This window comes from Thalia democratica, chromosome 1 (genome assembly GCF_965202585.1).
Source record: "Thalia democratica chromosome 1, ktThaDemo2.hap1.1, whole genome shotgun sequence".
Classification (NCBI taxonomy): Eukaryota; Metazoa; Chordata; class Thaliacea; order Salpida; family Salpidae; genus Thalia; species Thalia democratica.
The window spans coordinates 56,467,639-56,490,342 of NC_139165.1; the positions used below are offsets into that span (position 1 = coordinate 56,467,639).

At 26.2% G+C, this 22,704-nt stretch overlaps 1 protein-coding gene across 1 annotated transcript in view; it reads right to left on the reverse strand.

Moving 5' to 3' along the window:
• Positions 1 to 21,933, reverse strand: part of LOC145837790 (uncharacterized) — a 46,539-nt gene extending 24,606 nt beyond the window's left edge. Inside the window, exons 1-11 of the mRNA XM_082945239.1 lie at positions 21,853 to 21,933; positions 21,082 to 21,232; positions 20,810 to 20,909; positions 17,678 to 17,774; positions 15,214 to 15,303; positions 11,249 to 11,363; positions 10,330 to 10,382; positions 8,594 to 8,806; positions 8,241 to 8,459; positions 6,760 to 6,900; positions 6,340 to 6,418 (exon numbers count right to left, since the gene is read on the reverse strand). Of these exons, the coding sequence (XP_082801365.1) occupies positions 6,340 to 6,418; positions 6,760 to 6,900; positions 8,241 to 8,459; positions 8,594 to 8,806; positions 10,330 to 10,382; positions 11,249 to 11,363; positions 15,214 to 15,303; positions 17,678 to 17,774; positions 20,810 to 20,909; positions 21,082 to 21,232; positions 21,853 to 21,891 (1,297 nt within the window). The 5' untranslated portion in view covers positions 21,892 to 21,933. The remainder of the gene's footprint in view (positions 1 to 6,339; positions 6,419 to 6,759; positions 6,901 to 8,240; positions 8,460 to 8,593; positions 8,807 to 10,329; positions 10,383 to 11,248; positions 11,364 to 15,213; positions 15,304 to 17,677; positions 17,775 to 20,809; positions 20,910 to 21,081; positions 21,233 to 21,852) is intronic.
• Positions 21,934 to 22,704: the final 771 nt, after the last annotated feature.

Sequence of the window (22,704 nt, forward strand, 5' to 3'; positions counted from 1 at the left end):
AATATAGCTTCCGGCGCGATTCAAAAATAAAAAAGAAACGGAAAGAAGAAACCAGAAAAGGACCTGACGAACCACAAAAATACAGACCAGTACCTCACAAGAACGAGAAAGAAACTCCTGTTCCTAAAAAGAAGGGACTGAAGGCAAACAAAACATTCGAAGAGGGATCCGACGAACCACTATACGTCCCAGCGTCTGACGAGAACGGAGCTCTCGTTCCCAAAAACAACAAAAAGGAAACTGACGGCCCACAATACATCTCAAAACCTAAAGAGAACGAGACAGAGAGAAGTCTCATCCAAGTATCTACGAAAGACAAAGTTAACAGAAATATCTCTTTAAAACAAGGGGTAAAGGCAGATCACAGGGAAAATAAGAAGCATAAAGAGGAAAAAAGAAAGCCACCACAAGAGACGGCTCCAACCCCATACAAGGAAACAGAACCATCGAAGACGAGTGCTAAAGACGGGAACACTGGACAGCAAACTTCCGGTCTTTATCTCACACAAGAAGGTAGGAGAATTATTGAACTTAAGGCAGAACTAGATGCAACAAAAACTCTTATGCAAAAGGAAATTAAAAGCCTCCGAGACCAGTTGACACGCGCTATGCAGGACGGCGCGTATTATAAAAGTAAAGCAGATACCTCCGCGAAGAGGGCGAACTAAGAGGGGAAGTTCTGGAAACTAAAAGGATACTTTCTCGGGTACAAACAGAAGTGAGAAAAATCCAGACGGAAATTTCTATTGCCAAAACCCAGGCAATGAAGGAAGGCGAAGACACCAGTGGAGACTCGGTCGCCGGTTACAGTGATTACAGTTGTTACAGTGATTAATGTGAACATTAACCTCTTACCTAAGCCTTTTAAAATAATTCTACCTTTTAAAGAATTTTTTGCTTAATTTCACAACCTTTGTTTTTTTTTTGTAAAATGATAACAAAAACTTTTCTGAACACTAATCACTTAATGTTAAGCTTTTAAGTAATTATTCTCTTTATAATGAATATTTTTTTGTTAGATTTCACTACCCATGTTCTTAAAATGATTTCTAAAGGTTTTTTTTTTTTTTGAACATTAATCAGTTACATTAAGTTTTAAAGTAATTCTACTTTTTTATATAATTTTTTGTTAATGTCACAAACTTGATTTTTTTTTAAGAGAATATTAAAAACTTTTTTGAACATTAATTACTTAATGTAGATTTTTAAAGTAATTTTACCCTTTATAATGTATACTTTTTAATTTTTTAGATTTCACAGACCATGTTCTTAAAAGATTTCTAAAAGTGTTTTCGAACATTAATCAGTTACATAAAGTTTTATAGTGTTATAATACCTTTTATAATGTATGTTGTTTGTTAGATTCCACAACCCTTGCTTTTAAAAAAATTTTAATAATTTTTTCGAACATTAACCATTTAACGTAAAGTTTTAGAGTATTTCTATCTGTTATACTTTAAGCTCTTAAAGAACTCCACCGTTTTTTTTTAAACAGGAAGTTTTTTTTGTAAATAAGTTTACTGGGTTTTTACAACCTTTTGCATGCTTAGTTTTTTTCCACTTTTTTTTGTGTTTTACCGTTTTTTCTCAGAGCTCGATGGAAATGCAAGATCGACTGCGTTCAGATCAACCCCCTGACCGTTGGTGGGACTCGATGCCGGTTGTTTAAAAAAAAAAAAGTAAAAATTGAACAGATGGTATTGGTATTACGCTCGCTCTCCGAGAGAAGAGTTTTTTTTTCGCGTGTAGCAAATCACATAAAACCGAACGCCACGAGAGGGGCGAGTTCACTCACTTTTGGTTTTAGTTTGTTGAGCTGACTTTCGTAGTCTACTCAACTTCAAGCTAGTATTTTACGCTACAACGTAGAGTTAATGTTGATGGTGTTAATTTTAGTTAGTTAGTTCGTTAGACTGTGTTAATTGCTACGCCTTTTCTGCTTTAGTTGTTTCGACAGCTGCTTCTTGAGCTTCTCACCAAGAAACCAAAGCAAAGGTATATCCAGTCATTGACTGTTGATCAGCTTTCGTTGTTCACCGACAACTGTTTCTTTAGTGTTGCATTCAAGAGCCGCTAAGAAGCAAAAACAAGCGTATTTTCAATACAGATTTCCGTTTACGTTGTCCGGTTTTTTAACAACCGTTCTCAAGCAGAAATTTTGCTCAGAATTTTACGAGTCTTGAGAACTGAAAGCAAAAGGTGCCGAGAAACAAACCATCGAGCTCTGACCCGCACGTGTTTAATATTTTTTTTTACTGTATCGTTTTGTTTTTTAATTGTAGATTAAACTTTGAGTGCTAAATAATTTTTTTATTAACGATAGAACGTAGTTAAGTAAACCTTAGACCAGGGGTCGGCAAACTGCGGCCCTCGGGCCAAATGCGGCCCGCGAAGGGTAAATCTGCGGCCCGCGAGTACGCTAATTTTTTGAATGGAATGCGGCCCGCGAAAGAAAATTTTGCGGCCCGCGAGCATGTAAAAGTGGCCCGCTAAGCAAAAATATATTTTAAGTTAAATTTGTTTGATTAATTCTGTTTTAAGTTCCTGTATACCATTTTAAAACAAGTAATAGACTTTACTGATTTAGCTTAAACATTTGGAAATGACATGTTAGCATTTCACCAAGTTTTTTTTTTTTCAATTTCATAGTAATTTTCTTTTTACAACAGCAAACTAGTTTCTAAAAAAAGTGTAAAAAATGCTTTGAATTAGTAAAATAGTTATATAATACCTTTTTAATAAAAACTAAATGCAATTGTTTTCCGATTTGTACAAAAGTGATGCACAGTAATTAACTAAAATGTTATTTTTTTACTGTTTGGTTTTTTTACACGTTTTTTATACCTAAGTTTTTGTTACAGATGTTTTATTACTAAATGTTATATTCTAGTGCGCACAAAAACATTAAAAATAACAACTATAATAAAAAGAAATAAGGTTTTTTTTTGATTTTGACACTATTGTTTTAGAATTTTCCTTTGCATTTTAAATTAATTCCTCTGCACACCTATGAACAAAGGTGCTTTAATACTAAACGAGATAAAAATTAGTTTATGCATAATTTTCTAACGTTGTTGTTTTTACATATAATATCACAGTTATCTACGGACACAATGTATATGACATAAATTAAAAAAAAAATTGTTAGGTATACTTTAAACTTTTCAAAAAAGTCTTTTGGCAAAATAAGTGAATTTTAATGCGTTGCATACTAGTATAAACAGTTGCTGTTTTTTGGAGCTACCTATTTAATACAAACTAGATTGAGAAATGCAAAATTATTAAGTTTCTACCTTTTCAATCAAATAGTTCAAATTCGATCAAATAAACAAAAGAAAAGTTGCTACACTCAGACTATGAGTTTTTGAAGACTTCAAATCTCAGGCCAATTTAGTCATTTTTCAGTTTTTGGCTTGAATTGCTTTGCTAAAATATCAGGCTAATTTCGGTCACTCGGACTGACCTTTTTGCTTTAAAGAATGGTAAATTAAATATATGATGTATGTTTTGTTCAATACACGGTGTTGGTTTGAATTAAAAATTATTTTAGTTTTTAAGTCTTGCAGCTGATATAATTTAACTACTATTTATACTAATTGTATACATATAAGTGTTGCAAAAAAATACCGAAAAAGCTTTGAATTTGACAATTTATGCTTAAAAGATCTGTAAAAGCCTTGAATTTTAGAACTATCGAAAAAACCTTGAATTTTAAACAACTTTTACATGTAAAGTAATGAAATTTCGATTTGACACAAAAAATCTACCATAGAAATAATTTTTATTAAAAAACACATTTAATGTAGCTTAACAGTATCTTTCAAATTTTTCTATATTATTTAAGACGGTTTTTTTTTTAATTTAACTTAATTATATACTAAAAATAGAAGCAAAAGTTTTACTTTTAAAAACTTTACATTGGTGCATTGCACTTTTGCTTTTAAAATGTCTTTACCTATTGTTGTACTTTGTATTGGAACTAAACCTATAAATTCTTCTAAAATGTCAAAATTAGTAAAAACACCTCTGACAGAAATTCTAAAATGAGCAATATCTGTTTTATCAGTTCTCTCTTCTTAACAGATTGATTTAATTCCTAATTTGGTTTATGCGATTTTATAGTCTTCAGACATTTCCTAAACAAGATTTCTTGTTGATATTGTAGAAATAAACAAAAAGATTTTACTAACCCCAACACAAATTATTAAAATAAGTTTTCAACTCTAAACAGTATCTTTTTTTTAGTAATTACAATTATTTTTGCTACTTTATAACTTGCCTTAACGGTTTTTTCTGATCATTCTGTAGTTACTGTAAATAATTATGTGCATTGTTGAAACTGACTTAAGCAATTTACTTTTTATTTCGTATCTCGCAATAACTCCAAACTAACGTATTATAGTTCTAACAGCTCGTCTTACAATTCACATTTGCTCTTTTTAAATGCAATATCTTTATTGCAGATAAAGAATTGCTATAATGCTCAATAAAAAATAGTTTTTTTTAATTCTTAATACCTTGATAAATTTTTATAGATTTGTTAAAAATTATTAAAAACTATATTGCACACTCGAGCTGAATAATAACGTTTTTATTTATATAATTAATTCACTGTTAATAAACTTCGGTATTTCTTTATTTTGTGAAATTTATTCTAAACAGGGTAGCCAAACAAATAGGCTAGTTCAATTTTATTTTTAATTCAGACTATTTTTTTTAATTTAAGAGTTTTTTATAAAACTCAGGTGTATCTAAAACTTTAATTTCAAAGACTTTAATCTTCTAATTCTCAGAATAATTTTTATGATTGTAGTGTAGTTTACTAATTGTATTTTTTTGTCTTTTTACGTATTGTGATTTTTTATACTAATGATATTTTAGTTATGTTTTTAAGCTTGACTAACAGAAAGTTTTTAGCTATTATTACTTTTAGTAAACTTTCCGAAATTTTTGCTTTTAAAGTGGTAGCCATGTAAAAGACTAATAAATTACTAATAATGTATTTTATTAAAGTATTCCAGCACTTATTATGTTATAGCTTATCTACAGTATAAAGAAGTATTACTTTTATTTAACTAACTAATTACTGAGTTTTTTTTTTTAAATGCATACTATTTAAAACGAAAAAATATTTTCAAAAATTAAAATCTTTTTAAATATGAAAATGTGGTTCATAATATAAAAAATGTATAAAAGTGACCCATAAATGTTTTTCAAGCTGGGTTTTTATAGAGAGTTAGGTTGTAAGTAAAATATTAAAAATATTTTATTAAGTTTAACTTATTAAGTGTTTAAGAAAGAACATATTTTATTAAGACTTAGTACATTAAACAATGTAAATTCTTTTCCAATAAATATTTATATTCTATGTAGGCATTCTATGTGTAGTTAAAAGTCATTTAAAGTAATAAAGTGAATAAAAGTAAAACTATCTCTAGTGTGACCAAAACTAGTGCCAAAAGATTATTCAAATATCACTAAAACTAAAACTGTGGCCCGCGAAGATTTTGAAAACTTGAAATTTGGCCCGCGAGCACCAACTGCCTGCCGACCCCTGCCTTAGACTATTAGTACTAGTATATTGTAGTTTAACATTTATAGTAAGATATATTACGATTAGTTTAACTAAGCTACTTATTTACCTTCTAGTCATAATTAATACCACATTTCAAATAAATAGTAAAATTATTAAGAACTAGAGTAACTAACTACCTTTCAGCTTACTTCAAAAATACATTTAAATCAACTACGGTTTAGTTGACACCGTAACCGACATTTTAGCCTCGGTATATTAAGATTAGTTTAACTATACTACTTATTTACCATCTAGTCATAATTAATACTACATTTCAAATAAATAGTAAAATCATTATGAACTAGAGTAACTAACTACCTTTAAGCTTACTTCAAGAATACATTTAAAATCAACTACGTTTAGTTGACACCGTAATCAATATTTTAACCTCGGTAAGCGATGAGTACTACTAGTAAGAAACCTAAAACCCTTTCAGCCACTAGCCTCATTAAGCTGGTTATAAGCATGCTAAGCGCGCACATTCGGCTGATAAGGCAGCAAGCTCTAGTAGACGCACCCAACAAAGTAATCCTGAGCTCAATACCGTCTCTGACCAGCACAGTGTGCATTCAGACATCACTGTAACAGCTGAGGGTTATAGTATCCTATAGTATAAACTCTAAGCTTTCAAATAAAAGCTAATACTAATTTTAGTAAAAAAAATTCTGGATTTCCTATGTCCTTAATATATCAAAAGTTAAAAAAATACAATAGCAAACTACAGATATTCAAGAACGTAATTCCATAAAAAAAAAAAAACTTACTTGGTACAAGCTGAGAGTTAATACTTTCATCTAATTCACTTTTTGGTGTATGATAAATAGATTTATCAACTGTTTGATTCTATAAGAATGTTAACAGACTATAAAAACTTAGAATATAGGTATACAGCAAAGCACACTAAAAAATTATCAAAATTGTAGACAAATAAACTATACTTAAAACCTTTACAAGCTGTGATAGTTTTTGAATAATCGTTAGAGTCTTTATCAATTTTACAAGAAAACTGTATAATTTTTAAATAAGAAATAAAAATTGAAAAACCCAAACAAATACTGTAAACTATTTAATTCTATTGAAAAATACTTTTTTGCTTTTATATTTATTTTTTGTTAATTTTTTACTGAAATGTTTAGTGTATTAAAAATGTTATATGCTAATTAAAAAATCAATTTTAAATTTACCAACGAATCTTCATAGATTAAGGAGTCATCACATGTTACATTTTTCTTTTGCATTATGCTTAAGTGATGTAAATTTGAATTAATCTGGAATGACTTTTGTAGAGGCGTGCTTGAACATAGCTTATTCAATTCTTTTGGTTGCTTTAAACGAGTTTAGTTTTGCTAAGTTGATGATTTGAACAATTTTAATGTTTTCATCAATATTTAGTAATGCTTAGCTCTTTATCATAAGAATTTATAATATAGTTAATTAGGTACTGCTAGCCTGTTATTTATAAATATAAAAAATATGCCAAAGCTAAAAAAAAGAGTATGAATATTAGAAGCTGTAATTTTTTAGTAAAATAGTATAAATAGTAGTGTAACTAAGTGACTATTTTTTGCTAATCATATATAAAAAACAATAAGCTTTTTTTTAATGTACAAAAACATACAGAAATTGTTATCTAAACAGCATTTAAGATATTTAAAAAATTCTATAATAGCTTCAGCTATGTACAAAAACATTCAATCACTATATCTATAAACTACTTTAAATAACACTAAAAAATCAATAAACAACTTAACTTATAAAATACTTTTAAGCTCCTAGTTTGTTTTGACTTTTGACAAACGTTATAAAGAAATGATTTAATTAGATCAGAGGTTTTTTGAAAGTATGCATTTATAACAGACTTATTTTGTTCCGGAAATAATTGAGAATAAACTTAAAACGTTGTTTAGAATAGTTATCATGGACATATTTGAGAGAGTAGAAGGTACGCAAGTAATTAATATTAATATACCTCCAGTAAAAACATAACTTTAGTCACTGGTGTTGATTTTTATTCATATTGATGGTAAATTAAAAGCATATACGCTTTTGAGTCAAAAAAAAAGGTGTAACAAATTTCACTCTTTATATGTATATTTCATTATTTGAATGACGAGTTTTAGAAAATAAGACAAACGCAGTGCTATGTTTAGTAAATTGCAAGTCACGAGGTGTCTAAAAATTACAATTTATGACTAAAGAAGTTGAAGAAAAAACTGAATTATTATCTAATATTATTAGTCTCAGCTTGTATTTTAGATTTGCATTTGTTGTTGTTTTCATTGCTTAATATAAAGAAAATTTATAACTTTGTAAGTCTTTTTAGTTTAAAGGCAACACCTATAGTTCTCATTTTAGTTTAAGAACAGCAAAACTTTTTATTACTTAAGATTAATTAGTTTAATTTCAGATTATGTTTGAAACTTGTGTCTAACTATAATTTGTACAATAATATTAAGTGTATTTTATTTTTTTATTAGAACGATTAACACTAATTTGTTGTGTCAAGTTTTTATGTAATATAGTAATCATTATTTAAAAAAAAAATTCAATATAAGTAGTGTAATTCAAAAAGGTAATAATCCTTCTGAAATGAAACTAGTACTACTAGATCTATAGTGCTACTAGATCTATAACGAACAAAAAAGTTGAAAAAATTTAAACTAACAAACTGTGAAAGCTCTTTTATTTTATTTCGTAGGAATACTAATTCATCTTTTTGCTTAGAGTTTTTTTCTTCCAGGCATACTTTTTCTTCTTGTACTTTTTTGATTTGATCAAGTTCAGTTATTAAGTTAAAGTTAGTTATTTTAAGGTTGTTAATTTTTTCATTCTGATCAGAACTATTTTTCTCTAATATTGCTTTCTTTTCTTCTAAATCTTCAACCTATAAGAATAATTAAGGGTTAAGCAAAGCTCAAATAAAACGTTGAAGTTTTACGTTACAATTAATTTATTAACTAAATTTTGTCAAGAAACTGATATATTGGTTTACAAAATAGAATACTAAAAAACTTTTACTTTTTGCGAAAAGTTATGATTTAGTTGTTTTTCAAATAGAATTTTTTGCTGAGAAAACTTTGAATTTAAATCAAAATATTCTTTATTTAGATTTTCAATTTCTTTTAACTCGTTCTTCAATTTCAAATTTTCTTTTTCTAAGTTTTCTATGATATTTCTTTGTTCAGAAACTTTGTTTTCTAATATTTTTTCTTTCTCTTCTAGATCTACTATCTATAACCAAAAAAAAATTATTCTAAAATATAAGTAACAACAGAAACATTTAGTAAAATCTATTGTATGCTTTAATTCATAGTCTTTAGAGCTTTAAAGCTTTAATTAGTTCACCAGTTAATATTTTTTTTTAATTCTAAAGAAAAATAATTAAGGCTATTATATGGAGAGTTTGCCTTATTTTTATACAAATTGATCTTATTTTGTAGATTTTTATCACAGCTTCAATACAATTTTTACTGCTTAAAAAATTAAAGTAAATTTTCGAATCAAAGTTGGCAAGTTCAATAGGTGCCTTAAGGAATGTGCAAACCAAAAAGAAGTAACAAAAATACTTCACTCATAATAATTTTTTTCTAAATAAAAAAACCTCTATATTCTACAGTTTATTCTAATCAAATATTTGGATTAGGTGCAATACCTTCTCTATTTTGAGAACAGTTCCTTTTTATACAAAAAAAATACTTTTATAAGCCTTAAACCTTACTTTTTAAAAAACTCTTAAGTGGTATTTTTCTTAAACAGTTTAAAGAATGCTGCCTGAAAAGTTTAGGTATTTAGCTCAAAAAAAGGCAAGGTTTTATGGTGATATTTTAAATACCAAAGAAAAATGCTAATGAAAAAAATTGCGGTTCATATTTATGTATAGAAAACCCTTACAAAATTTGCTATATCTCAAAACATTTTTAGTCAGTAAAAGGTGACTCATAGCTCACAGTTTAAACTTTAATATAACAGTTTTTTTCAATAAATTTATGGCCATAATTAAGATTTACAATGAGTTTTATTTCCAATGTAGTAAATATTAAAATCTATTAAACGAATCAAAAGTTATGCCAATTTTAACTTTTTTAGTAAAATCTATATCACTTTTAATATGCATAGTTTTAGTTTATAGATCATTTAAGCCTATATTGAATTTACTTCTAAATTTAAAGCATTTTAAGGAGAAAATACTAGACAGAAGTTCAAAAACATTTTGGGTTTTATGGTACATTAGTCTGTTGTATAGTTGTATGTAGATATATGTTTTTCACGCTAACATATTAGTGTCTTATATTTGCGTACTTAGTCTATTATTGAATAAAAAACATTTGCACAAAAAAATAACAATGAGTTTATTCTTAATACAAAAATTTTGTTTATAAGTAATTATGAAAATTTATACTTTACTGAATTTTATTTAATACAAAATTATTGACGTCGGGAAAGTTTTTTAGTCCAACTTATCTATTTTTAAATTTATGATTTGCAAAAAAGTTTTCGAAGAACAATATGTAAATATTCTATTAGAATCCTGCGTTTTGGAAATGCATGTTAATCTTTTGAATATAAAAAAATAAATTGTTTATATATTAAATAAGAAGGATATTATTTAACAAAATCATTAAATGAGATTTTTTGACTTTCATTTTTTTAAACCTCTGAAGTAAAATTATATAACAACAATAATATAAATAATATTAAGTATTAATAATTTTGATACTTTTTGATATATAAAGGATAAAAAGCAACAATAACACCTTTATTTCATGTTGTAGACTTGGTTTTTCACATTCAACTATGCTGGAGTTAGCTGTAGAAATAATTATGATTGTTTAAGATTGCTAATTTGTTACTGACCTTTGTATAATAGCATAAAACAAAAATAATATTAAAAAAGAACTAATAATATAAAGTCAAAAAAGTTGATATATTTTAAAATTTCAAGAACTTCCTCTATAAACAATATATGTACATTAGGGGGCTTATAACTACAGTAACTTTCGAGTTTTTAGCTGGAAAAACCTTAAGTTTTGGAAATTTCACAAAAAAAACCTTGAGCAAAATTTTAAATGATTTGTAGAAACTTTCAACTCGTTGGAAATTTATTTCCTGAAAATCACTCCAATGCAAACTGTATGGGACCCAAAAAATTCGACCTTAAAGTTTTTAGCTTGATTTTTCTACAAGTGAAAATTGTAACAAAAACACATTGTACTTAATTTAAGAGAATTTAAAGAAAATTTCATGGAGGCAATTCTTGATTTTATGTAACTTTTATAATTTTTGTAGGTTTTCTTGAATTTATCTATATAGCATTTAATTGAGAAATGACACCATACAACTTTTTTTTAATCCTCTTAAATAAAGTACAATATGTTTTTGTTATAATTTCCATATGAAAAAAAATTCCAGTTTAAACTCTAAGGTCGAATTTTTTTGGTACCATACAGTTTGCATCGGGGTGGTTTTCAGAAAGTCTAATTCTGCTTAGATAAAAGATTCTTAAAATCATCACAAATTTGCACAGGGTGTTTTTGTGATATTTCTGAAACGTAGATTCTTTTCCGGGTGGAAAGTAAAAAGTCGCTGTATTTATAAGCACCCAAATGAACACATTAAATTTTTGAGGAAAATAACAACTATTTAACATACAATTAATACTAAAAAGAAACTTACCAGGTTTTTCTATAAGTTTCAACTCTTCACATAATTGCTTATTTTCAGTTTTTAAGCACTTGATCATTTCATTAAAATTTTTTTTTTCTATCCGGAACTGTTCTAAACTTTCTTTCTAAGAAAAAATATATTAAAACTAAAATAAATATCTATTAAATAGTTAAAAAATATTAATAAAGCACACACTTTTTTAAAAACATAGCATATAAATTAAATATCTCCTAGAAAAGTTGAAAGATTTCGAACATTGATTGTTTTGTAAAGTTAACATTAAAAAAACATTTGTTTTTTTTCTTAGTTTTAGTAACACAATTAAAATAAAATATTAAAATTAGCATTTTTTATTTTAAATTGTTTACAAAAAAATCTTATTTACTCTGTTGCTTAAATTTTTAAACTAAATGTTTCTTAACCAAACAAAAAGATTAAAGACCAAAACTGAAAAAAAAAATAGGCCTATATCTCAACAAATCTTTATTAAAAACAAGAACACTGACCAGTTAAGTTCATTTAACTGCTTATTTTAACTCATAAAATTTTGCTTTATATTGGTATATTTAATAAAGGAAAAAAAAACTATTTCACTAAAAATTTATTTTCTCCTACGTTTTTTGAGATAATTACGTGAAACGTTTAGGAAATGTTCCTTGCCATATTCAGAAAATTCTTTCTTAACAAAATTAAAAAAATTACTGAACTTTTTTCGTTATATTGAATAGAATTTTTTTTTTAAATAAATTTTGTTAAAAAGAATATTCTAAATATGGCATGGAACATTTCCTAAACGTTTGAGGTAATTATCTCAAAAAACGTAAGAAAAAATATTTTTTTAGTGAAATAGTCTTTTTTCCCTTTATCAAATATACCAATATAAAGCAAAATTTTCAAAAGTAATTTTCTCCATCAGGCTTAATGCTAGGAAGCTAATTATTTTGGTGCTTTCTATTCATGTGATTTCCCAACGTCAAAAAATTAAACTCAGCGAAATTCAAACACTTTCATTTTTGAGGAGCAAAAGACCCTAATATATATGCTTCTACATTTGATGTTTACTAAACTAATAAGAAAAATTGTTTTCAAAGATTCAACGCTTCAAGTTTGAATCAATTGATATTTTAATATGGATATATAAAACAATATGACACTGCTTAACTTTAAAAATAACTAAAATTAGAAAGTTTATTAAAACTTTATGATGCTTAATTTAAGTCTTATATCGCTTAACTGTTTTTTTTTATCATAAACTCAAATTATGAGAAATAAAAATTTCAGTTTTAAACCAAAAATACAATAATATTTCTTAGAGTAGTGAAGAGCTAGCCGCAAGACTAAACATTTTCATTTATTTATTTTAAATAAATAAAAATCAAGTTTTTGAACGACATTGTTTATATAATATTACAAAACACTGAAACTGGATCATTTATATCTCATTTAATACAAAATAATATTCCCTGAGATTTTAAAAAGTCTTTAAACAATCCAGACTCAACCAGAGTTTTAGAAAAAAATCATAATATCCCGAGTAATCCTGCGATAAAAAAAAATCGAAACCTCTTGAGTTATCCTGAAAACGAAGCAATCATGTTAAAATCACTTGAACACTTACCTAAGTTTGAAATAAATATTTAAAACTGTCCTGATTCTGTCTGAAAAACAATCAAACTAATCTGAGTTGAGCAAGGTCAGCCAGAGTTTTTTAAACTTAAAACTAGTCTTAATAAGTAGCAACCCTGTATTAGAACTCAAGCTTATAATGTTAGGAATTTCTATACTACGGACACTGTGAATTGGTTTTCTTAAGGAAGCGTAACAAAAAAAAAGTGGATTTTCAATATTTTTTTTCAAAATTTCTCAAATTCAAGATTTTTCTATTTTTTTGCCTAAATTGTAAATTCCAGGCATTTCCAGGATTTTTGGCAACCCTAAAAATACTTAATTTCAAACTTAACCAAAACTATTGTGTTCAAGAATTAAAAACAAAATAAACTTTAAAAAATTTAAAATTAAACTTTTTTTCTTGCTGATTATTAGAACATTCGGAAAGATTTAAGTAAAAATAAACAAAAAATTATTTTAACTTAATGCTATTGACTGTACAAAACTTTTAATCTCATAATATTTTAGATACAGAAGAATATAAAACAACATAGTTTACTGTGGGAGTACAATTTTTTTTAACTTTAAAAGAAGTATCATGAAAAATGTTTATGCTATTAAAACAATAGTTTTTACGCATACAGTCCACAGAAAAATGCGTAAATATACGAGAGATCGTAAAGATACGAGATGTACCAAATATACTTACTACAATGGCTGTTTTTTGATATTGCTTCTAGTAAAAAGCAGACTGGTGACTTTCCACTTTTTAACAATTTGTTTACTCTATTTATAAATATGAAAACAAAAGATAAAACTATACACATATTGAAAAAAAAATTAAATTTATAATGTTTGTAAAAAAATTTACTAATTTTAATAATAAGTAGATTTTATCTTTATCTTTTTTTATATGTGACTTATCTGATACTTAACATTTATATTCTATTCTACTTAGCAAATTCAATTTATAAAGAACAAGATTATGTTAAAACATGGTATCTTCCAGCTAATATCACAAGCTGGAAGCAGCCATGTGATCTGGGTATAATTGCTGCACTATAAAGCGATACAAGTACATGTTTCTAAAAAAAATGTTAGACTTTCATCAACTTGATAATACAGCAAAAAGTGAACTGAAGCAAAGATCTATGTCACAATTAAGGGGGCGAGCTGGAGAAAATTTTGGGATGCAAAATATATAGTCTGTGATGCTGCTAATATAGTCTGTGATGCTTGGAAGCTCATATCTGAGAAAATTGTGAGAAATTCTTTTATAAAAGCTGATTTAAAGATGAACCTAGTGACTGAAGTAGAACAACCACTTTTGTTTGATGGGCTGATAAAAGGTTGTTCAAAAATTAACATTGATTTAGAGGATGAAGATATATACAATTTTGTTACAATCGACAATGAAACAACTGAAGAATACTCTCTCAAAGTATTTTAGAGGAAGTTGAAGCTGCAAAAAGTGAAGTTGATTCCACAAACATTCCTGGAACTTCAAAGAATCATCTTGAAACTGATGAAGAATATTTTTCAGAGCAAGAAGAAGAATTTGAGTTCGAGGGTTTTAAACCAATGTTAATGAAGACCACTAGTTTTAACGCGCATTTGTGTTCTTCTAAAGCTGTAACTGGTGCTGGTGAGCATTACGAAGAATTAAAGGCAACGTGCGAAAAATTTCAACGCTTGCAGTACCAAGCAAGTGTTACAGAAGAAGAACTTAAAGTAAAAAAAAACGTCAAATGAAAATTAGTGATATGTTGACTTAAAAACAATTGAGATTTGTGTTAATTGTAAGCTCTATATTTATTAAGTATCACTCTTACTTTTTGCTAGAAAGTTTCATTAGATTTTTTTTAGATGTTTATTCATATATAGGGCAAGAGTGCTGTATTATTTATTTGTGTTTTAAACTCTCATTATTTCATTACACATTCATTATTAAACACAGTCATATTTATTTTAGAATTTTAATTTAATCTCTTATTGTTAACAACATTTCTGATATAATGAGGTATAACTAAATGCTTATCAATTAGTCAAGGAACATAAGTTAACAAAGTCTAAAGATATAGAGACGTGAGTTAGAATTTGAAAACCTATTTTAAATAAAAAATATACAATAAACCTAATTTGTGCAATATTAAAAAAAAAAAAAAAAAATATTTGAATTTTTTAGAATTCTAAAATGCGTAACAAAACGAGAGTGTGTAAAGTCATAAGTGCGTAAAGATGCGAGAGGTTACTGTACTGAAAATAAAATCTACTATATATAGAAATGCAATGTATTTGTCGATATTTTTTACAAAGTTTTATATTTTTAATCCATGTAAAAATTTGTATATAATATAAAGACTCACATAGTTTTGTTCATCACGGCATATCTGTTCATTAAGTAATTTTATTTCAGCTTGATGGTTTTCAATCAAAGATAGTTGCTTTTCTGACATCTACATTTTTATTTAAATTTTTTATACAAAACTAATTAAATGAAATATTTTTTCATCTTTAAAAAAAAAAAAAAATTGCAAAAAAGAGAACAAATATATTTTTGTAGAAGTTACAATTATACATGATAGTTGTAAAATATATTTAAAATATGTAATAAAATACTTATTTTATAAATTTATTATTTTATTAAGATAAAAATCTATACTAGGTTGGTTTAAATAAGTTATCTACCGGATCAAGATCAGGGCGGAGCTTGTTTTAAAAAACAAATTTAAATAAAATAAAACGCTGGAAGCAGAGGCGTCGCGTGGGATCATGCATTGGAGCAATTAGAATTTAGAAATCAAAAAAGTTATTATAAAATAGTTAAACTGTTAAAATTATTATTTCAAAAATAATTTATTATTTCAAAAATAATTTGTTCTAATCTAATTGTAGTATTTTTATTACACTAGGTTAGTTTTTAAAATTGTTAACTAAACTCGAATTACTATGCAAATTCTTTAGAAATATTTAACATTTTACTTGCAAACTGCTGACTAATTTTTTCTTAACTTTTAAAATAAATTAAACTATTTCAATATTCATACACTCATTTATTGTACTCGCCTTTCATAGATATACTCACCTCTTAGCATATGACCCTTAAAAGAGTCAATTGAAAAGTAAATTTTTGGTAAGTACGGTCTACTAAAATTAAACAAATTTTCAAGCTTGTTTTACAGAAATTATGTTATTTTCAAGCAGTTGAACTGACAAAAACAAAAACTGAAAAGACAAAACTCTTATTTAAAAAGAAATTTAAAACTTAATAAGGCAATCAAAACAAACAGGTTCTCATTTTCAAAAATAATTCTACAAATTTTTATGCATTTGAACTGAGAAAAACTGACATTCAGAAATTTTCAATCACTTGAACTAAATGACGTTTTAACATTTTTTCTAAAAAAAAAAACTGGTTAAGTTTGACGTGCTTAGAAAATTCCAGAGCAGTGGTTTTTACCTTTTTTTCAAGATTGAAAAAAAGATCTCCGGTATATTTGAGGTAAGTTTTGAAACTTGCATTAGGTATTTTGGAGTTTAGGATGAAGAGCAAAAAAATGTTTTAGGCGTATTTAAGAAAATTTTGAAAATTACACTAGATCTTATGGGAAATTTTGAAACTTATAATACATACTAGATATCCTGGAGTTTATGATAAATAGCAAAAAAAAAAAAGTCTCAAGGGTATTTGGTGGGATTCTAAAAACTTACACTAGATATTACCAGAAAGTTTTAAAAAATACACTAGATATTATGCGTAATTATAAATTTACACTAGATATTTAAGGAAAATTTTAAAATTCACATAGGATCTGGTCTGATCCTAAATTTATGGATCCGGTAGATCACTAGTTTAAAATTAAATAAGTGATTATAACAACTGATTAAAAATGTTTTATTTTCTATTAATTAAATCAACTTCACAAAATTTCTAAAACACTTGAAATATTTTTAAAATGCAACTGTGAGTAAATAAAGAAACTTTAAAAAAATATATAAACTTTTATTTTTTTTAATTTTAGCTTATTTTTATTATTATAAGAAAAATAAAACGACATTTTCTTTACTCTTTAAAACAAATCAACTACAATTTTCAAAAGAACAACTTCTTAATATTCAACTAAATTGATTGAACTTTATTATTTAATATGTTGCTAACAGTCGAAAAATTATATAATAATTTCAAATAAATTCAAATATATAAAGTAGTTTTGTAACTTAATTGTAAAATAATAATTAACTATTTCAAAGAATTTAAAAAAGCTAAATGGTTTACCGAAAAAAAAACTCAAGATTCTATACAGACCTAAATTTTCTGAATACCAAAAACTAAAAATAACAGATATACTGACTCGTGGTAAACTGTACGCAGTAATTTTAGTTGGATAGAGAAATGTCTTGAATCAATCAGGGTTTAAAAGAAGGTTGCACCAATTTTTTTTAAATGTGGTTTGATTTTATTTAAACTATGTACAAAAATAGGTTTTTTACCTACTATAGTTTCTTTTAACTTTTTGATACTTCAAAATACGTTCTAACACGATTTGTATCAAAAAAAAAATTACCCTTAATAACAGTAGTATTTGATAAAACAATGCTAACTATTAGACTAGTGTGCACATAGTTTTTATGTACTGATATGCTTCACAAGGTCAAGTTATATAACAAGCAAGCTTACCAACATCTGCTCTTAAAACCTTATAAAAACTATTAAAAAAAACTTTAAAATATATTAAAAAATCTATAAATAAGCTTTTTTATACATACATAATTCAATTTTTTAAGTTTTGTGCTTTTCCAGTTTTACAGATATTAATCAATTAAACTTACTTCTTTTTGAATAAAATTATTCAAGTTTTCTTGTTTTATTGCTTTGTTCTGATAAAATGCAACATTTTCATCTGTGCTTACTTTTTCCAGTACAAGTCTATAAAAAAACATGGTTAGCAACAATAACCACCAACTTTTAAAGGAGAAACTTTAGAACTTTGCAGAGTTTCTGTTAGAGTGTTGCGGTAGATTTGCTTAACTACCAGATGCAGCTAGTTACTTTAAAGAAGATCAGAAAAATGTACTATTAAAGTTATTGAATCTACTGTAATAAAAATAAATAAAAGTGGATTTAACAACAAACTTGAATGCTGCAAAGGCAAAGGATGTTTAAAATGTAAAATTCTATCATCAGACCACAGGCTTTTGGTAGACTGAGACCCATTTCGTCCTGATTAGGACTTCTTAGTCAATCACAACCGAAAAACTTGCAGTCTTCAATCTACAAACGGGTTATATATGCAAGCATGAAGCAACCATTTGCTGGCATTGATCAGTGATGTCAGCATTGTCTTTTATAGTGCAACTGCTGACTTTCGCTAATGTTTTTTTTGATTGTATCAAATACGAGCGTACCAGCTGTCTTGTCTAGCAGACAATGTATTGAACGTTGCACGGCAAAAGACAGTGCTGACGTCAATCAATGCCAGCAAATGGCTGCTTCATGCTTGCATATATAACCCATTTGTAGATTCAAGACTGCAAGTTTTCGGTTGTGACTGACTTATGAGTCTTAATCAGGACGAAAACGGTCTCAGTCTACCAAAAATCTGTGGTCTGATGATAGAATTGGTACGATCAACCCTTATGTTGAACTTGAGCTTGTCTCATAGCATACATAAATCCAGGCTTCTGCTCTGCTGACTTTCAACAATATTTTTGTTGATGTTTAAAATGAGGGGTTTTTAAACTTTTTTAACTATTAGATGACTTGGTTGAATTTGTCACATAACAACAGATGATGACAGAGGTAGTATTTCCAAGATAAAGTTCTAGATGAAGCAAACTGTTTATTCAAGGGCAGCAAACATTGCAAAAAGGAGACATTTCATCAGACAAAGATGAGCCGATGGAGAATAGTACTATCAATCTAAATTTATCAAGTAATATTATTGATGACGTATTTTAGTTTTGAGAGGAAAAATGTATTCAGCAGAAATGAAAGCTGCACTTGATAATAATTATGAAAATTAAAATTTCTGTAATAACTTATGTGTGATAAATTTATGAAAAAACTTATCAACAACAAAAAGTGTCTACGAGGAGGCAAGCTACTACAAAATTTAATATATATTTAAAAACATCTAAAGTAAAGTAAACTTCACTATGTGTTGTTATAGTTTTAAACTTGTGTTTCTCATGAACTAAAAAAAAAAATTTTATATTCATAATTTGTTTGTAAATACAGATAAAGTAAAATACTTTGCCTACTTTTACTTAAAAAAACAAGTTTTAATCAGTTTTTTATTTTATTTTTTATACTTTATTTATGAACCTTTTATAGATGAATTGCTCAATCTTTGTTGTTTTTTTTTTAGAATGTATTGCGTGTTTTTTTTTGTAAGTTTTTTTTAAATTGTTTTTTTGATTTCATAAAGTATAAGTTTATTTTAACAGAAAGACTTCTGCAATTAATAACTTTTAGGAAAATAAATTGACATAATAATTAAAATTAAAACATTTATAAAAACAAAAATGATGAAATTACTTAAAAAAACAAAGACAGAGTTCGTGCGCAATTTTTTTTCATTTAGCCTGACTGAGACAAAATTAGCCTGACATTTTTTCAAAGTAAGGAAAATCCCCTTTAGAAGTCATTTTAGGTATTAGGGGGTCTTGATTAGTAGTATTGTAGTCTATGACTTCAACCAGCTTAATCTTAAAATATTTTGAGCTTTAAAAATCTGCAAAAAGTGACTCATAGCTTAGAGTTACAACTCAATAAAATAAGACTAAATTGTATAAAAAGGTGATTGACCCCCCTCCTATGCCCTTAACATAACAAATTCAGTGATAAGTTTTTAAATAAGTGTTATATCTAATCTATTACTAGTGTAAAAATTTAATATATATTACTAAACAAAACAGTTCAATTTAATTAAGCACTAAGTGAAAACATTATAACCAGATGATTTATAATAAAACAATGCGCATTGTTGTGTTTTATTGAAATTTGAAATGAAACGCTTCACAAGTATTAAAACCCTAAGTAAAAAATGTTTATTATAGTATTTTGACTAATACTTAAAAATTATACATAATTATAAATCCTATATTCTAAATAAATACAGTGATTGTTGATGTCATGTCATGTCAGATTTAAACAGCTTACACTTGAATTAAAAAAAAGCTTCAATATTTTGTTCTTGTAAAGAAAAGTGAACTGTATCTAAAACGTGTACTCTCACAAAACTTAGTACTTATATCTTAAAGCTAAGTTTAAGTGTTGTGTATATCTTTAATAACTTAAAACAAACAGTAAAGTATATGAATAAACTGCTAAGAGTTTTAATCTAAAAAGTATTTGGTATAAAGCCTTTAAACTAGAAATTAAAACAGTTCAACCAACTAAGCTCTGAAAAACATAGCTGATGTAAACAAATTCAAACAAACAGCTAAGTATATAATCTACTAAAACAAAATAATTCAAATTCTTAAATTTTTTTTAGAGATTCAACAAAAGGTTTTAAGCATTTATTTTTACAAACACTGACTGATTTTGTCTTTAATAACTAAATTTATATTTAGAATAAAATTCACATCTCAACTTGATCTTGAAAAGGTTTCTCAATTTATTTTTATCAAAAATCTTTAAGCATTTGAACTGAGAAAAACTGAGATTCTCAAATTTTTAAATAAAAAAACTGTATTAGCCTGACGTTTTTCAAATTTTTTCAAAAAAACTGATTTAGCCTGACTTAGCCTGACGCGCACAAACCCTGAAAGACTCCAACTTTTTATAAAATTTTTCTCATTTGCCTAATAGAGTGGTAGTCCACAAATATACAGAAAATTTACAGTAATATTTAAAATAACACTAGTTTTTAATTTAATCAGATATTGACTTGTTCAAAGCATATTTATCTTTTTATTATTAAATAAACATTTAAATACAACAATAATTTAAACAACTTATGGTTTTCTGATTGGACTAGTTCAATCTTTTTTTGATTCTGTAAAAGAAGTGCTTCATAATCATTTAACTTTTCTTCTAGTTCATTTACCTTCTTTTCTGAAAAATTAAATTAATTTATTTAAAAAAACTTTTGTACTCCGACTTACCTTTCATAATAAACGGACAAGTACGTACAAAAAATATTTTAGGATCAAATGTGAAGTTTAGTTACTTGATGCTAAAAATTTTAAGAACTAAGTACAGCATTAATAGCATTAAAGAAATTAACCAAGTCTCTTTTTTTGATTATTGCTTTTAATCAAGTCCTCTTTTTGATTTTCATAAAGTACAACATCTTCTTCATAGTCATCACATTTTAACTTCAGAATATTGTACTTATTTTTTAATTCATGAACTTCTTGTTTTTTATCTTCCAACTCCTGAAAATTAATATAAATTTAAGAGTAGAGCAATTGATGCATTTAAACAAAGTAATATTTAATAATTTATAGAAACGTGTGTCTCTATTGTTGAATTTAGTAAAATTCTAAAATATTAGTATTTTTGTAATAAAAAAGCTAAATGTTTATAATATTTTTAATTTTAAAACAAATAGCAATGTACTATAAAAACATAAGTTATTACAATTTATAACTGTATGTCAATATATCATACAATGAGGATTAACAAAACGTTGTAGGTAAAAATTCTTAGAGAATTGTAAAAAAATGTATTGATTATTCAGTATAAATTTACTCTATTGATCATTCGAAAATTTTTACAAATCAAATAAGATTTTTCTGCACATTTGATTTAAGTATCAAACTCTAAGTTTGATCTAAAGATTGCGTTAATAATTTTTTTGTTCTAAAATTATAAGTTAATGAAGTGAAAAATTTATTGAGCTTAATATAAAATGTAGAACAATTTACTAACAACTGATTACTATTTAATCAATTGCATTTAGTAAATAAAAACTTAAGTTAGTTTAATACACATTTCTTTTAAATAAAAAAACATATAGAAAACACATCATATACTGCTTGGTATTATTTCTAACCTTACTTAAAAGTTCTGAATGAAATTCCTCTTGTTCCATTGTGTATTAAAAGATAAGTTCTTATCAAAAAGACTCTTAAACTAAAAAAAATATTGACACAATAAAAAAATTATACTAGTAGTTTTACTATGACTATTAAATTTTTTAAGAATTTTCAAAGAAAAAAAAATTAATACTAGTAAACTAAAAAAAAATATTTAAAATGTTTTATAAGAACTTTTATAAAGGGTTTCCACAACAAATACATAAAAGAAATATAGCAAAAAATGTTTAATGTTATTTTGGTAGTTAATTTAAGGATTTTGTGTTTAAATGCTTAACAAGAGCTTTTTGTCTGTGGAAGATAAACACCTTGTAAATTTACACCAATAACAAAATAGTTAATAATATAATAAAGAATGTTTTTATCTAAGCCTTAAAATCGTCTTAGCCAATAATTATTAAAGTGTTTTGTACTGCAATTCAGCCATACTGATATTCAATCTTTACTCGACAAAATCGAACCATGAAATATCTAAAACTTATTACTTTTGTACCTTTAGAAACATATTAAGTGCTTCTTTTTTAAGTAACTTACTATACTTTTTTCTAAAAATCTGTGAATTTCCATTTTTTAATTTAAATTAAAGAACAAATATTTATCATTGGCAGACTTACAAAATTAAAAGAACTAGCTATGATAAAGTAAAAACTACTAATTAAGAAATATCAACAACTGTTACCTAACTTTTACTCTTACAATACTGAAATAATATTAAAATATTATACATACAAGGAAAAAAAAAAAATTGTAGTGAATACAACAGAATTATTTAAGTTTCCTAAAATATAACTTTTCCTTTTAACTTTACA